This window comes from Lagenorhynchus albirostris, chromosome 17 (genome assembly GCF_949774975.1).
Source record: "Lagenorhynchus albirostris chromosome 17, mLagAlb1.1, whole genome shotgun sequence".
Classification (NCBI taxonomy): Eukaryota; Metazoa; Chordata; class Mammalia; order Artiodactyla; family Delphinidae; genus Lagenorhynchus; species Lagenorhynchus albirostris.
Genome location: NC_083111.1, coordinates 11,522,764 through 11,541,219, shown reverse-complemented (window position 1 = coordinate 11,541,219; position 18,456 = coordinate 11,522,764). Strand labels below are relative to the sequence as shown.

Sequence of the window (18,456 nt, the reverse complement as noted above, 5' to 3'; positions counted from 1 at the left end):
TTGATTTAAAGTTCAGAAATGTAAAACCAAGCAATAAACTTGATTAGGAACATAAATATATATAGTTGTAATACTAAAAAGAATAGTAAGAAAATGATTACATTATGATAGCCAAGAAGCGGGTGGAAACAACCTAATGATGGATGAGTGGATAAAGAAAATGTGGTGTACATATACAATGGACTAGTTTTCAGCCATAAAAAAAAGAGGGAAATCCTGCTATTTGTGACAACATGGATGGATTTTGAGTGCATTATGCTAAATGAAGTAAGTCAAGTAGAGAAAGACAAATACTGTATGATCTCACTTATACATGAATCTAAAAAAACAAAAACAACCCAAACTCATAGAAAAAGAAATCAGATTTGTGGTTACCAGAGGCAGAGAGTGAGGAGACAAGGAATTGCATAAATGTGGTTAAAAGGTACAAACTTCCAGTTCTAAGACAAATAAATACTGGGGTTGTAATATACAATATGATGACTACAGTTAACACTGCTCTGTGGCATATTTGAAAGTTGCTAACAGAGTAGATCCTAAAACTTCTCATCACAAGGAAAAGAAAATTTTTTCTTTTTCTGTGTGTCTATATGAGATGATAGATATTAACTAACCTTACTGTGGTGATCATTTCACAATATATGTAAGGCAAGTCATTATGCTGCACACTTTAGACTTATACAGTGCTGTATGTCAATTAAATATCTCAATAAAACAGAAATTTAAAAAAGGAAAATGATTACAGATGATTTAGGGTAACAGTTACCTCTAAATAGGGAACAGCAAGCAAAGAACCTAAAGGTAATGGCACATAATGTTCGTCTGTATGTTCCTGATAAGTAAAAACAATAAGGGATAAAGTAGTTAAATGAATTACCCCCAGAATCTCTACTGGTAACTAATAGAGTCAGGGCTTGAAATGGGACTGACTTCAAAGCCCTTTTCTGTCTTAGCTACTAATAGTGTACTGCTCTCAAGGTAGCTGCATAAAAGACTGATAATCAACTTTCCCATTTCCCCACACTTTGTGAATACTGATGCTTTGTGGTATCCTCTACTCCCTGCCATGGGTGAATTTTCAGGAAACAAAGAACCTTCTCCTTCTCTGAAGAAAGGGTGTTTAGTTTCTTTCTGTAGTCAAATCCCCTCTCTCCTCTACTACAGATATTTTTTAATTGAAGTGAGATTCACATAACATAAAAGTAACCATTTAAAGTGAAAAATTTGGGACTTCCCTGGTGGTGCAGTGGTTAAGAATGCCCCTGCCAATGCAGGCGACACAGGTTCGAGCCCCGGTCCGGGAAAATCCCACATGCCACGGAGCAACTAAGCCCACGCACCACAACTACTGAGCCTGCGCACCACAACTACCGAGCCCACGTGCCACAGCTACCGAAGCTGGCGCACGTAGAGCTTGTGCTCTGCAACAAGAGAAGCCACCACAATAAGAAGTCCACACACCACAACAAAGAGTAGCCCCCACTCGCCATACTAGAGAAAGCCCGCGTGCAGCAACGAAGACCCAACACAGCCAAAAAGAAATAAAATTAAATTTAAATAAATAAATAAAGTGAACAATTTAGTACATTCACAGTGTACTAAATATATAATTCACTGCCTCTATCTAGTTGCAGAACATTTCTCCAAAAGGAGACCCATTAGGCAGTTGTTCCCTGTTCCTCTTTTCCCCCCAGGGCCCTGGCAACCACCCGTATGCTTTCTGCCTCTATGAATGTACCTACTCTAGATATTTCATGTAAATGGAATCATACAGTGTTTGTCCTTTTGTGTCTGGCTTCTTTCACTTAGCATAATGTTTCCAGGTTCATCCGCCCTGTCGTATGTATCAGTACTTCATTCCTTTTTATGGCTGAATAATATTTCACCTCTACCTTTTTGCGTTTTCTTCCTCAGAACCTCCTGGGTTTCTCTCAACTCCCTTTCCCCTCGTCCTAGTTAAAATCCTACTGCTCTTGCTCTTATCTAGCCAACTGTCCAGGATTCCAGCTGCTTTCCATCTATCACATTTCACTTTGATGGTCTGAGCCCTTGACTGGGTATATCCCAGTTTGGGGTTATTTGCAAATATGCTCTCTGCATAACTTCCTCTTCATTCAGTTCCTTGATCAAACTGTTCACTTGAACAGCCTAATGTGACTATCCCTGCCTTGCCTGGCATCGAGAGCTCCATTCCCCATTATCCACAGGATGCTGGGAGGTGCTGTGCTGGTGTCAAGATTCCTCCCTTCTAGGGTTCTCCTTCCCCATAATCTCCCACCCCTAACTCCTCATTCTTTACGTTTTCAGCTTTAAATGTCACCTCCTCTGGGAAGCTGTCCTCACTTGCATCCGGGTCAGGCCCGCCTAGTGTTCACTGTCACAGCCCCTGTGCTTCTCCTTTGGCAGACTTATCATACCTGGAAGTTAGCTAGCTCATTGTGTGACTATTTGTGGAGTACTTGTCTTCCCATCTCCTCTGCGATACTGTAAGGTCCAAGACAGCAGGGACCGCATCTTTCTTTTCTCTAGCCCCTAGCGTAGTGTCGGGCAAATATTAAGTGCTCAATAAATGTTTTCTGTGAAAAGACTGTCTAGTAAATTTGCTCACTGAACCTTAGCAGGCAAAATCTGAAGAAACCTTGGGTCCACTTGGAGCAGCTTCCAGGGCAGCGTTCTGAGCTGACTCACTTGTCCTGCTGTCCCGGCCCAGGGCCTAGATGGTGCTTACTTGTTATTTTCATATAAAGAAGCAGCAAAGGGCTTTGGACTAGTTGCAAGAATTATTTTCCATGAATTATTTTTAGAAATCAGTTCCTTTTGACTGGGGGGAAGGGGATAGGAAGGAGATTGAGTGGGATTGGTGAAAAGAGGAAGGATGAATTTAATCTCTTCCTTGGTGCCCTTTTCCTGGGCAATAAAGTGTGATGAATGCTGAACAGCAAATGTAATAAATGTCTCAATATCTTGGCTGGGAGCGAGTCTAATTAGAAGCCATATGGCCTCTTCAGCTCAGTGGCTGTGAATTTATTTGGGTTTCATCCAGGTGAGTAGCAAGAACAGTTAAGCAGTCAACAGATTTTCCTGTGCCCTGAGTCTCACAGTTTTAGATCCAAGGTCAACCCACTAGAAAATCTTCTCCCTTAAACACTCTATTTCCTCTCCTTCAAAAAAGTGGGGAAATCTTGACTCTGCAAGAAAATTTTTGAGTTTAACTAGGAGTTTTCAGTCCACTGCTTGCAGCTTGGAAAAAAATTGAACTTATCTCTTGTATTTTTGGTTTGCTTTGCCAGGGTATTTAGAGATAACAGGTTTCCATTTATGCTCATTTCTATACCTTCTTCCTTCCTTTTCTTTTTTCTTCATTTTTCTCTTTCTTTTCCTTCCTTCCTTCCGTCCTTCCTTTCCCTCCCTCGCTTCCTTCCCTCCTTCCTTCCTTCCTTCCTTTCCCTCCCTCCCTCCCTCCCTTCCTTCCTTCCTTCCCTCCCTCCTTCCTTCCGTCCTTCCTTTCCCTCCCTCCCTCCCTCCCTCCCTCCCTCCTTACTTCCTTCCTTCCTTCCTTTCTCTCTCTGTCTCTCTCTCTGTCTCTCTCTCTCACACACACACACACACACACACACACACACACACACACACACACACACACACACACACACACACACACACACACACACACACACACAGGGTCCCAGGGAATGGTGTTCTATCTCAAGATGTTCTGTAAAGCCCTGTTGACTGGTAGAATTCTGACTGCATTGTGGCCTTTATCTAACAGAGCAGTATAAGGTCTAAATGAGCTTGTTTTAAATATAACACTCAAAATTTCACAAAGTGGAACTTCTAATTTGTGAACATTTGAAAGGAAGGGAAACAACCTGGTATCTGTCACCTTTATCTTTCAAGCTTCAAATTTTCCGAGACAAAAAAGGGGGTATGGACAACCCCCCAAGACACTGTCTCTCTTCTATTTGCCCCTAATTGATTCATAAGAATAATAGAATTCCCCTGTGTTCCTAGAATGCCACTGGGATTATATTTTTATTCTGAGAAAGAGATGGGAATCAGTTTACAAGTTCTAAAATTACCAGGGAATATTGAAGATGCCACTGTTTTGAACTTCCCTCCTTTATTTCTTAAGGGTAGAAGTTAGATTACATTCTTTCACATACTTGAAAGAGACACAATAACCCAAGCAAATCTCTCCTCTCTACTAGCAAATCCCACCCTGTACCAGTACTCTTGAACAGAAACTGTGTTTCTGTGGCTTGCAGCAACTCTGTGTATAATTATTGCTAGCCATACTGGCATAACAATGGCTTTAGAGATAACTCCTATAGCTCACTATCCCAATTTAATTGCTTAGGGGACATGAAAATCCATGCCAGACATGGTGTCACACATTATGAATGTGTCCAGTGGGCTCTGGTCCTGGAAGTATTGGGTGATGGAGGGGCAACAAGGTTTGAAATGTGTAGTCAGAATTGGTCTGTGGAAAAATTTCTTCCAAATTTACATCTTATATATGAAATAAACTAGATAGGAGTTTTCTTAAATCTGATAACAATCCCTAAAAAGTTAGGCAACATTATCAATAATGAGTTGTAAGACTGAAACTTTTCTAATCTACCAGTAATAAACAACAAATTTTGAAGAAACATGCTAGAGGAAGGACAGTAATTTTTCTATTCTCCCTAAGGAAGTGATATTAATGAAATTATTATTAAGTGAAGAGGCAATCAAAGAATACACACCCAGAAAGCATAGGGGGAAAGTATTATAAAGGTGTGTCAGGCAGTTAATTAAACTGTTGCTGTTTTTCAAATTTTATGATATTTAAGACATTTATCAGTTTTTAAGCTTTGCAATTTTTTTGTAATTTCTTTTTTTCATTATAAATAAGTATTCACTTTCAGATCTAATTTTGTATTTGTAATTTGATATTCTTTATCCCTAAAAGGACTGTCCAAATTGTGTAAGTTTCTGGCCCTTGAAAACCTTGATTAACTCTGCATAGGAGCTTTTAAATATTTAGGAATAGGACAGAGTTTTTCCTTTTGGTTAAGACTAACAGTAACACAGTCGAATGGGTTCGTGACTTACTAAGTCTGGAATCTGACCTCTGCAATGGAATTGGTAGCTCTGGGGTGTCAGAACTGAGAACAGTGAACGGCATGTAGATTTATCACCAACAGCTCTGCAGGAAGGAAATCTGGGTGGAATTTGGCACTGAGTATGAATTTCTGTTCCAGAAAAGAAATCTTCTGCAAAGAAGGTCTGCTGAAATGCCCTGGTGGAGCTTTTATCTAATTTAAAAAGGAAAGACTTTGAGGCTTTTCAGAAAAGTGTGGAACACTGGATTTGAGGTATCTAGGTTCAGTTCACCTAGACTTGGTTCCCGCACTATAAAGGAAAAGTTAAGATAAGCTTGACACAGTGGATGCCGATGACAGTACTCTCCTATCTAACTGCCCCTTCCTATCCTCTGTCAGTGACTGGACTGTGTTGATGGATATTATGGGAGATCCTATGAACAATGGGCCCAGCGACCCCTGACATGATCTAATAACAGTTTATCTCCCTCAAAAGAACAGATGAGATTAATGCACTGGGCTCATCATTCTCACTTTTTTTTTTTTGCTGTACGCGGGCCTCTCACTGCTGCGGCCTCTCCCATTGCGGAGCACAGGCTCCGGACGCGCAGGCTCAGCGGCCGTGGCTCACGGGCCCAGCTGCTCCACGGCATGTGGGATCTTCCTGGACTGGGGCACGAACCCGTGTCCCCTTCATTGGCAGGCGGACTCTCAACCACTGCGCCACCAGGGAAGCCCCTGGGCTCATCATTCTTAAGCAATTTATGCCGAAGTCACTGACTCTTCCCTGAAGAAGAGTTTATACGTGTGTATCTCTGTTCAACCCATTTACGAGTAATACAGCTTGCTTGCTGTTTTTGGTGTGTATGCCCTGTTAGAAGATTTGTCATCTTATATCCCAAATGAAGCAAAAGAAAGTTGTAATTGTATTTCACGATGGGCCTACAATTTGGCTCCAGGGGCAGTAATACAAAATGGTGAGAACAAACCCCCTGTTTGCCAGACTGGCCACCCAGTGGTCCCCCTGGGAAGGAATCACAGCTTGCATGAAAATCCCTTCTGTCCTCTCTGATCTCCCAATCCTAAAATGGTCTGAGACTAAGTACAGTTCACATGAGTGAAGACTCCTTTCTTTAAGCTGGACTCGGGGTGGGTAATAACTGGGTATTACTTAGCACCACATTTGATAGGGAATTTGAAAGTATCTGGAAGCCTTTAAACAGTCTCTCCTCTGTCTGATGTCCTGGAATTTCTGCTTCATTGTGATCAAAGGAATCAGAGTATAGTACACAGAAGTGCACCATGCCTGATTTCCGCAGTTCTGACAGCAGCGGGTCACAGTCTGAATTGTTTATTTGGCTGTCCAGGCTTCTTTGTGACTTAGCGATGAAGTCTATTACCCAGAATAATGATGCATTCTGCAGGAGAAAATGACAGTAGGATTATGGCTGCAAGACAGAAAGGATGATGGCAGGTTTGACTCCAGTTTGTTTAAACAAAGGCATTTCCCAGAGAATATGAAGTATTCCTGATGATGTGAATTCTGTGAGATTGTTGTCTTTCCTTACTTTTTTTCGTTATCATTGCTGGTTCTAGTGAACTTGAAGAATCGAGTAATCTATCACGGCCATGCATACACATTGACAGGCATGTGCAGGTGGTTTAACAAAGCAAACAGTCCCGTTTATATCAGACAGTATTATTGATGCTGGTTTGAGGCTAGCTCTGAATGTGTGGTTTTGGAAGGAAGCTGCATTTCTGGGGAAGAAAGACTACCCTCCCCCAGTTTTACCCAGAACTCATTATCAACTAATCAAAAGGAAGAAAAGTCAAGGGTTGTCGACTTCTCTTGATGTCCGTTCCCTTCTATCTGAATAGAGATCCTAAAGTAACAGGCTGAAATGCTTCTCCTGGGAGAAATTTCTGCTTTGGTTCTCCTACCTCCTACCCCTGGGCACTCCCACCCAAACCTCCCTGAACCCACAGTTCACTCTTTTGTAATGAGACTGTGAATTGTGCTAGCTTTGCCTTGTGATCATAAACTCAGATGTGAGTTCATCCGATTTTACATATTTCATGACTTCTTTCTGACAGTGTTAGGTTCTGCTTTTCTCTGTGGCTGGTAAAGGTAACTGTCCTTTCATCCTCTCCAAAAGAGGTACCAAAGGTAAAAGTCTACGGCAATCCCCCCATTTGGTCGTTCTATCGCTCTCACTTTAGCGATAGCCATCGCCATGGGGCCTGGTGCTTGGCCAGGCCTATGAAGAGACACCCCCTACTCTGTTCTCATCTTGCTGTACCTTTTTCTATGTCAGTCTTGATCTGCTCCTCAAGATCCTCTGGGGACACATAGAAGTCCTCTTCTGGCATCGATGACTTAGGCCGGCAGTGTCCACAGCAGCAGTTGCAACAGCAGCAGAGACAGCAGCAGAAATAGCAGCCGGTCAAGAGGCCAATGATGACAAACAAAGTCTAGGGGAACCAGAGGCAAAGCAAAACAGGGGTGAGGGGTAGTGGGGTGTAGGAGACCCCAGAAATCAAGTGTGTACCCATGTACCTCCAGAGACCTGAAGGCATCACAGTTCACCCCAGAGACCACATATTCACCCTCATCCTTATTCCATGGAGGACTATCTTTTTAGTTTCCTTGGAAACAAATGCCTCACAGAGTTTCGCCTAACAAGTTAAGCCAGGAACAAGTGACTTGCAGCCAAATAATGAAGTATGACATTTTCTTCTTTATTCTTAAGCCGTGGTGATCATTATTAAGAGCAGAGCAAACAAACAAACCAACAGACATAACCTCTACAGGTCACATGGGCTAACCAAAGGCACTGAGTCATTCTCACCAAGAAGAGCTAGGGATAGCCAGTCCTGACACCACCGCATTCCTCTCAGTCACCACGTCCTGCAGTCTCTCTCCTCACCATCTCTGCCCCCTCCCCATTGCCTCTCTCTTGATTGGTAGGGCTTTAGAATGGATCCCCTTATCTCTGCTCTGGACACTTCAGTAGCCTCCTAACTGACCTATCTGCTTCCACTCTTGCCCCTAGCCCACTCTGCACATTGCTGCTGGAGGTTTCTGACATGTTCTCTTGAACCCATGCAGCGACTCTCCTGCCTCTTAGAAAAGGCTGGAGCTCCTTATTAATGGTCATCTGGCCTCTTCCAGTGCCTTCCCTGCACCAACATGGCCCTGTTCCTGCCATCCTTGCAGAGCTTTGCTCTCCCTATGGAACCATCTGCCTAGACACCCACTGTCCCATTCCCTAGTCATCTAGAAAATACCCACTCCGTGTTTAAGATTATCTCAAAGATCCTCTGTCTGACATCTTTCCTGATTCCCATGTCCTCCAGAACAATTACTCCCTCCTTTGTGCCCCAACTGCATGCCATACAAATGTCCACCATAGTCTTATTTTGTTGACACTTTAAGACAGTGATGAGTTTATAATTCTGTCTCAGACTGTGAACTTCTTCAAGGCTAAACTATATGTTAGTTGTCTTTCAATCCCTCCTCTACCTAAGGATTTAGTACCTGGAGTGTGGTACACAGGAAATGCCTACTGAATTAATGAAGGTATTAATTGATTAGTAGATAAACAAATGATTTGTTCCTCCTAGTGAACAGCACCAGGATTTCCCCACGAGCATATAAAAGGTTTCCTCACTCAGTTTGCCATAGCTAAAGATTAAAAGATTAAACTCTCCCAATCCAATTTGAAGTGAAAACAATCCCATTTTTGTTAACTGTGCAAAATACATTTATGATTTTATTAAAAGCATGTTATTTGAAATAGAAAGTGATTTTATACACCCTCACACCTATAATCTTTTTGCTATGGATTCTCTACATCTTCAGAGTCATACATTTCTTAAATTACTCTGAAAAGTATAAAAACACTTCCTCCTCACCAACTGCCTCTAAGACCCTCCTGTGCAGTGTTCCTGAGCCAGTGCCCCAACAAGCACCCCCTTTTTTTTACCTACTTTTGACCTTTTTTGCTTTCACTATTCCATTCCCATATTTTTTCTCCTCTCTGAAAATTTCCTTTGATACATGTATTGTTTTGTTCTTTAGTTATTCCAACTAGATTATTTGCCTGTTGCAGAAATAACCTTGCCTTATCCTTGCAGTGCTTAGTGCAGTACAAGGCATAAGTAGGTGTCCATTGTTTCTAAAACATTTTCAAATTGGTACACTGATTCATACATGTAATGCATGCTTAATACATGATCACTGTGTGCCAGGCCACTCTAAAGGGCACGGGGCAGTTAGGCTTTGGCACAAGCAGAAGGGGAAGGTAGATTTCTTTGTGGCCTTATTTTTAAAGAGCCACATCAGGAATTATTTTATGTATATCTCTTACACTACTGAACAGCTTCTGCTTGTCTGTATGAATTTTGATCAATTTTGTCAACTTCCTGGGCAAGGAAATCTATTCTCCTTTTTATGCAGGTAGGCCCCAATATGCAGTCAGGTGCTAGTGTGTAAATTATCTAGAACTCCAGATGTACCTTCCCATGGAAATAGTGTCATACCTGGGGGTTAGTTTCCCACAGAAGCCTGTATTTTACATAAACATTCAAACTATCATCATAAATGACATTGACAATATGTACACTCTCATTCTAAGTTCCACATCCTCTAGGCAGAAACTTGTCTCCCTCCCAAGTCTTGAGTGATAAAAAAAGGAGGTTTCAGCGGGATTCCCAGTTATCCCCAAGAAAAGGAATTCTGAGGACTGCAGAAGGCAAATGAGGCTTTAGACTGCAGACTCTCTCTCCCCATGCCTATGAACAAAAACATATTCTCTCTCGTCCTGCGTATATAAAACTATTCAGTTTAGCAAGATTTATTTTAGCGGAAGAAAGTAGCAGAGTACTACTGAACATGACATCTGCCTCTGGAGATCTGCTGTTTCTTTATTAATTACAACTCATATGAATGTGAGTTCATCTGATTTCACAAAATGTGTGAACTGTGAACTTACTACATGTATGTGAACTGTCCAAAAAAGATGCAGATGGACCATATGTATGATTTATATGTAAATATACTTTTATCAGAAGATAAGGATATTAATACTCATAAACAAATATAAAACTATCACCAAGCATGCATATACTAGGGATTCTTAGGAAATCCCACAAAATTTACTGTCAAAAGTCAATTCCGGTCGCACTAAGTCCTTAAAAATCTTGCCTTTTTCTTGACTAGATATCCTTTTTCTCTCTCCCTCTTCCTCTCTCTCGCCAACTCAGTGTGCTGCCCTATTTAATTCTTACCTTTTTCCCCTTGTTTCCTTCTCCACTACTTCCCAGCAGGCTCCATGTGAACCTATGACCTAATTACCATGTATTCTCCGCAGTACTGTGTTTGCTGTTGTAGCCTATGCTATAGATAGGAAAGTACATGGCTAAATTTGTCCCATAATAATTTTTAAACAGTTGTCACACTAATAAATTATTTTAGGTTTTCAGCAATGAGTCAGTTCTTAATTTGTCATTATGGGGGTAGGGAGGGCAGTCAGAATTAACCTGAAGCTTCAAATTCAAATCTAATTAATGTCTAGAAGTATTTTAAGCCATGCTGTATTTTATAATTACTTGGTGAGCTAAAGCAAAAACGATCCTTAAATAACAGCTCCTTTTATCTGTAAGAGTTTAGTAATATAGCAAGGTTAGACTTTCTTTGAGATGGAGTCTAAAAGAGTGAATAATATCATGATCTTCTAAGAAGTTGTTTTCAAGAGAAACAAAGAATCCAATTCACCTTTGCCCACCAGCTTGACAGCATGAAGTAGGTATTAACATTTTCCTCTCCAAATTGCTCGGCCACATAAAGTCCCAGTGATCCGTACTTGTCGTATATGTTTCTTTTTGACGTGTCAGTTAGTATTGTGTGGGCGTTGTTGATTTCTTTAAACCTCTCAGCAGCACCTGCATCATCTGGATTCTTGTCTGGATGGTGTTTCAAGGCCAATTTTCTTTTAAAATTTAAAAAAAAAAGTGAGGAAAAGTGTTACTTGACAGGTATTACAACGACATTTTAGAAGGGCATTATTCATTTGTACATCTTTTATACGTGTAAATACCATGAAATGTTACATTTCATAATAATGTTGATTCAACTAAGCAAGTTTCCATTAAATGTTGCCTCGTGTTTCTAATGTGCAGGCACCATAGTATTGTTTCTCCCCTCACATCCTCAAAGGAATTCTCAATAGCTGCATAGCTGTTGAGTCTTAGACATTTTGCCATTGGCAAATATGTGAAGTTTATTTTTACCTGGAAGCTCATCAGTAGCCCACCTCAACATGCACAGGCTTTTAAGAGTTCCAGCAATAGGACCAGTTTATACCACAATTTCATCTAGAACTGGAAGACTTTTCCAGAATTAACAAAACTTCACACCACATATTCTAAAAGTTAAAACTCAACTGTCAAAAAAAAATCTCTGATTTATACACCCTTGAATAAATATTATGACCCTTTCACAATTTTTTTTACAAATCCTAACTCCCTTTTGTTTTTATGGACAAATACCATGACTTACCTTGTATTCAAATGTGTATTTGACCTCTTTTCAAATAGGTCTTCCTATTTCAAATAATCTGTAGAAATTTACTTGTGAGTACAAGGCCCTCTCTCCTCTGTGGATCATAAAGCAATTCCATAAGGCTATGAGTGTTTGTTGTGTTGCATTGTGTGTGTATTGGGGGCAGAGGGGTAATTTGTGAGTGTTCTTTACTCTTCAGTTATAATCAAGTATTAAAAATGTAAAATGGGGCTTCCCTGGTGGCGCAGTGGTTGAGAGTCCGCCTGCCGATGCAGGGGATATGGGTTCGTGCCCCGGTCCGGGAAGATCCCGCATGCCGCGGAGGGGCTGGGCCCGTGAGCCGTGGCCGCTGAGCCTGCGCGTCCGGAGCCTGTGCTCCGCAACGGGAGCGGCCACAACAGTGAGAGGGCTGCGTACCGCAAAAACAAACAAACAAAAAAAACTTTTATAATGTTTACTACATGCCAGGACTATTGTAAGCCTGTTATAAATATTAATTCATTAATCTTCACTGCAGCTCTATGAGACTGGTATTATAATAATCCCATTTTACAGTTAGGAAATTTAGCCACTGAGAGGTTAAGTAATTTGTCCAACATCATACAGCTAATAATTAGAACCGGGCTTTGAACACAGGCAATCTGACCCTGAGCATTATGCTGCCTCCTACATATTTTTGAATTAGAAAAGTAAGATGTTGCAAGGACTTTGGCTTTTGGTCTAGGTGATGAGGGAAGCTCCTGGAGTGTTTTGAGAAGAAAAGTGGTATGATCTGATTTTAGTTTAGAAGGATCACTCAGTCTTGGAGAGGACAAAGGCAAAAGCAGGAGACTCTTTTAGGGGAAGTTCATGGTGGTTTGGACCAGTGTGGTAGTGGATGATTAGTTGGAAGTGGTTGGATTCTGGTACACTTTGAGGGCTAGCTGATGGATTGGTTGTGGGATGTGAAAGAAAAAGAGGAATGAGGGGTGGCACCGAAGTTTTGGCTTGAGCAACTGGAATTTTGGAGTTACTATTTAAAGAGTTGGCAAGAGACTTTTTTTTTGGTAGTAGGAAATGATTTGCTAGGATTCACAGTTCTATTTTGAACACCTGTGAAATGCATATGAGACAAGTGTGACGGAGGTAGAGAGATATATGAGCCTGAGTTCAAATGAGAGTTACTCTGGGAGATGTACATTTGGGAGTTCTCAGCAGGTAGATGGTATTTAGAGCCATGGAACTGGAAAAGATTCCCAAGTGAGTTAGATCCAACATAAGTCCAAGGGCTGAGCTTTGGGAAGGAAGAACTACAGAGGAGATGAAGAAAGAAAGACCAGTGATGCAGAAGGAAAAATCCAGAGAATATGGGGTGATGGGATCCAAGTGAACAAAGTATTTCAAGGAAGAGGGTGGTCACCTGTGTCAAGTACTATTGACAGGTCATGTACAATGACAACTAAGAAGTGATCACTGGGTTTAGTGTTACAGAAATCTTTGGTGACCTTGACACGTGCACACACATATACACATAACACGTATACACATGCATATATGCACATACACACACAGACAATTGTATATATGTCTTTATATAGGGAAAATAAAGCATAACAATAAGTAGAAATAAAGAGAAAAATGAAAGGTTATAACCATGCTTAACTGTGATTATAGCTGAGATTATAGGTGATTCTTTGTTTATTCTTGTTATAAAAAGAATATACATACTACTTGTGCAGTTTCCTTCCCTAAGTATTTTTAAGCTCCAGTTAAAAATTTTATGCTCCTTTAATAACTGAAAGTTTAGAGTTTGTTCCCTTAAATGACCCACTACCAAATTAGAGGGGGGGAGGAAGGAAGAAAGAAGTCCTCAAACTTTAATAATACAACAATCATTATCAGAAAGTCTCAAGTGGATTCTTTAGGCACATTAATTTTAATGGCTCAATATTCCTGGAATTCTCACTCTGTGCCCTGGAATACAATTGCAGCATTTTCCCCTACCAGTTCCAGAGATCATGTCCAGGCCAACCAAATGCAGAGGCTCTTACTTCTGCCCTGAAAGAAGAAAATCCCTGGAAAATGCCTCTTTACATATATTTCTTTATTTCTAGGGTTCAGTTGTAGACCGATGCACACACTACCCAAGACCTATCCGGAGAAACATGTCATTTTAAGCTGCTTGGATCTTTGTCAGCTTTCAAGGGCAGACGCACTCAACTATTTATCACATTCCTCTAACAATGGAGCTGGCAAATTCAGAGGGCTGGAGCATCTCCATTTGTAACAAATCCAATTCCTGGTAATCAGCAGCGCTCTGACTCCTCATGGCAGATGCTCTTGGCCCTGAGGAATCCTCAGGAAGTGTGGCTAGCAGAGGCAGCTGCCAAAGTTACACAATTGCTCAAGGAGGTAGTTGATCGATGACTCACCCCCTTGGTGGTGTCTGTACGGCAGGAAAACACGTATGGAATTTAGGGTGAAAGGAGAGTTGCTTGGAGTACATTTAAATATAACATTGCCTATTCACTTTAAAGATCTTCCTTATAATTTCTCATTTTATACTTAAAAGTGATGCAATGTTCAACCAGAACATGAGCCTTTAATTCCAAATCTCTCTATACTCTTAGTCACTGTTAATCTGGTATGGCTATAACTAATATTAGAAATAGCATCAATACCTGTAATTTCCACTTCAAAATCCAATAACAGCCTTCAACTGAGTGGCAGATAGGATCAACGTGGATTTATAGTTGTAACTACCAAAGGCTCCTAAGATCTACCTATTTTGAGGCAGTGGAATAATTCTAAGAATTGTAATGCCCAATTCTCTTTCTCACACCATCTAACACTCAGGTGAGATCTACCTACTATTCTCTACCAGTCTGTGAATCACCTAAGACCCAGTTCTGACCATGTTGCCCCAGCTCAAGACCAAATCTGTCTCCATGGGGTTGGAATGTCAGAGGAGACCTTCTTGTTTGGAAAGGCTGGCCCTGAACCTCAGGGAACTAAGTTCCATCATGACATAGCTGTATCTATAGCTGCCTTTCCCCACTCAACACATTTTTAGCTGCCTTCTCCAATTACCTTTTGTTGTTTCCTATTTCAAAGATTTCCCCATTGCTGTGTGACTTTCTGCTAAACTCCCTCAGCCACAAAGTTTATTGCCCCTCCCATGTCCCAGAAGAAAGCTACCTGCTACCTAAAATGAAAGAGTAGAAGAGGGAGGGTGAGGCACTGGTTTCTTCCTATATGCTAGGACCGTTAAAAGTGCCCTCATGGCAGAGGCAGCATCATCAACAGCAAAGGTAGCAAAAAAAAAAAGAAAAAAATCTGAGCTCATATTACATATGGACTATTATTTCTAGGAAAAAAAACTGACTATAATGGGAAGAAGACTGGTGGTAGATAGGAAAATAAACTGCTATAAACCAGAGTTTTCAGGTGAAAACAAACCCTAGACTAGTAACCCTACGTGTTTGGCAAGTATTGCAACTATGGAACTTAATAGTATGTCTTCATAGTAGAAGTTCAGTGGAACTCTTGTGCCCTCTTGGACTCAGGCAACACCCAAGTGAAAGTATAAGAAACCGGTATATGAGTTCCAATGCACATCTCCCTGACATTTAGTATTGACAGACATTTTAATGTTTGACCGTCTGGTAGCTTGTGTGTGTGCATGTGTGTGTGTGTGTGTGTGTGTATGTATATCCCTTTGTGGTTTAATTTGTATTCTAATTACTAATGAGGCTGATATATATGTCATTTGGATATCCTCTATTTAAGTGTATGTTGGTCTTTCACCAGTTTTTAGTTTCATGTTTAAAATGAATTTGTAGGATTTAAAATATAGTATTCTATATATGAATTCTTTGTCAGTTTATGTATTGCATATGTATTCTCTGTTTCTAAGGCTTTTTTGTTGTTGTTAGTTTCCTTATGGAAGCTTTTGGAGAACAGAAATTCTTTTTTTAACTGTTTTTTTAAAAATTTATTGGAATATAGTTGATTTACAAAGTTGTGTTAGTTTCAGGTGTACAGCAAAGTGATTCAGTTATACACATACATATATTCATTCTTTTTCAGATTATTTTCTCATATAGGTTATCACAGAATACTGAGTAGAATTCCTTGTGCTATACAGTAGATCCTTGCTGGTTATCTACCTTATATGCAGTAGTGTGTGTATGTTAATCCCAAGCTCCTGATTTATCCCTCCCCCCTATGTTTCCCCTTTGGTAACCATAAGTTTGTTTTCAATATTGGTAGGTCTGTTTCTGTTTTGTAAATAAGTTCATTTGTATCATTTTTTAAATTAGATTCCACATATGAGTGATACCTTATATTTGTCTTTTTCTGTCTGACTTCACTTAGCATGATAATCTCAAGGTCCATCCATGTTGCTGCAAATGGCATTATTTCTTTCTTTTTTATGGCTGAGTAATATTCCATTGTATATATATGTACCACATCTTCTTTATCCATTCCTCTGTCGATGGACATTTAGGTTGCTTCAATGTCCTGGCTATTGCAGATAGTGCTGCAATGAACATTGGGGTGCATGTATCTTTTCAAATTATGGTTTTCTCTGGATATATGCCCAGCAGTGGGATTGCTGGATCATAGGTGGCCCTATTTTTAGTTTTTTAAGGAACATCCATACTGTTCTGCATAATGGTTGTACCAATTTATGTTCCCTCCAACAGTGTAGGAGGGTTCCCTTTTCTCCACACCTTTTCCAGCATTTATTATTTGTAGACTTTTTGATGATGGCCATTCTGACCGGTGTGAGGTGGTACTTCATTGTAGTTTTGATTTGCATTTCTCTGATAATTAGCGATGTCGAGCATCTTTTTATGTGCTTTTGGCCATCTGTATGTCCAGAAATTCCTAATTTTAATTAGTTTAATTAAACTAATTTAGTAGAGCCTGTGCATCCGGAGCCTGTGCTCCGCAACGGGAGAGGCCACAACAGTGAGAGGCCCGCGTACGGCAAAAAAAAAAAAATAAAATAAAATAAAATATGGATATCCAATTATCCTAGCATCATTTATTAAAAAGATAAAATCCTTTCCCTGTATTTTTTTTTTTTTTTTTGTGGTACGCGGACCTCTCACTGTTGTGGCCTCTCCCGTTGCGGAGCACAGGCTCCGGACGCACAGGCTCAGCGGCCATGGGTCACGGACCCAGCCGCTCCACGGCATGTGGGATCTTCCCGGATCGGGGAACGAACCCGTGTCCCCTGCATCGGCAGGTGGATTCTCAACCACTGCGCCACCAGGGAAGCCCCTGCTTTCCCTGTATTTTAAATAGGATCTCTGTTCTGCTCCATTGGTCTATTTGGCTACTTTTGGGCTAATAAAGTCTTGAATATTATACCTTTAAAATATGTCTTAGTATCTTAAAGAGCAAGTTCTTCCATATTGTTGTTCTTCAGGAGTTCTGTGGCTGTTCTGGGCCCTCTGTATTTCCACATACATTATAGAATTAGTTTGTTAGTTTACACACACACACAGACACACAGACACACACAGACACACACACACTCTCTCTCTCTCTCTACTGGGATTTTTATTACAATTGCATTTGACTCTATAGATTAATTTTGTATGGTATGTCTACTTATTTAGAACTCAAAGTTTATCATTTTACCATTTAGGTTCTGCATATATTTTATTAGCTTTATTTCTAGGAACTTATTTTTGTGTGGTTTTGATATTAAAATATTTTTCTTAATTTATTGCAGATGTAAAAGATTTTTATATATTGATTTTTTTTATCCTACAAACTTAAGCTCATGTATTAATTTTAATAAATTATAGGTTCTTTTGCATTTTCTACATATACAATCATATAATCTGCAAATAATGAATTTTTTTTCATTTCAATTATTATATCATTTTATATTTTTCCTTATTGTCCTGGCTAAGACCTCCAGTATGATGTCAAGTAAGAGTGACTAAAGCAGACATTCTTCTTTCCTTCTTCTTTTACTAATTCACTAAGAATGAATGAATATTGAATTTTAATTAAATGTTTTTAATGCATCTGTTGAGAAGATACATTTTTTCTTTGTTAATCTGTTAATGTGATTGATTTCTTAGTGTTAAATGACACTTGTGTTCCTGGGATAAACTCAACTTAATTATGTATTATTTTACTTATTGCTGGACTCAGTTTTCTAATATGTGCATTTAATTCTGTAAATTTCCCTCTAAGTACTACTTTAACTACATTCCACAAGTTTTAATATGAAACATTCAGTTTTAGGTATTTTCTAATTTTAATTGTGGTTTATTTTACCCAGGAGTTATTTTAAATTGTGCCTCTGAATTTTGAAACATTTGGGGATTTTCTAGCCATCTTTTTGTTTTTGCTCTCACTACAGTGCAGCTTGATTGCACTGCAGTGAGAGAACATATTCTATATGATTTAAATCCTTCAAAGTTTGAGATTTGCTTTATGGCTCATTATATGTTCAGTTTTCATACATGTTCCATGTGTACTTTAAAGAATATGTATTCTGTACCTGTTGGGTGCTTTGTTCATATATAAGAACAGTAAATTTTCTTTGCTAAATTTTTTTGTTCAAATCTTCTGTATTCTTTGCCATTTTATTGTTCTACAAGCAAGGTGTGTTAAAATCTCCCACTATTACTGTAGGTTTGCGTATTTCTCCTTATAGTTCTGTCACTTTTTGCTTTCTGTAGTTTAGGCCATGTTCTTTAGAAGTATACAAATTCACAACTGTTATATATTCCTGGTGAATTGAACTTTTATCATTATGAAATACACCTCTTTTTGCTAGTAATACTTTTCGTCTTT

At 39.7% G+C, this 18,456-nt stretch overlaps 1 protein-coding gene across 1 annotated transcript in view; it reads right to left on the bottom strand.

The window, feature by feature from the left end:
* DNAJC5B (DnaJ heat shock protein family (Hsp40) member C5 beta) overlaps positions 1-18,456 on the bottom strand; it is a 49,163-nt gene that overhangs the window by 7,478 nt on the left and 23,229 nt on the right. The window contains exons 2-3 of the mRNA XM_060127686.1: positions 10,864-11,077; positions 7,388-7,559 (exon numbers count right to left, since the gene is read on the bottom strand). Coding sequence (XP_059983669.1) covers positions 7,388-7,559; positions 10,864-11,077 — 386 coding nt within the window. The remainder of the gene's footprint in view (positions 1-7,387; positions 7,560-10,863; positions 11,078-18,456) is intronic.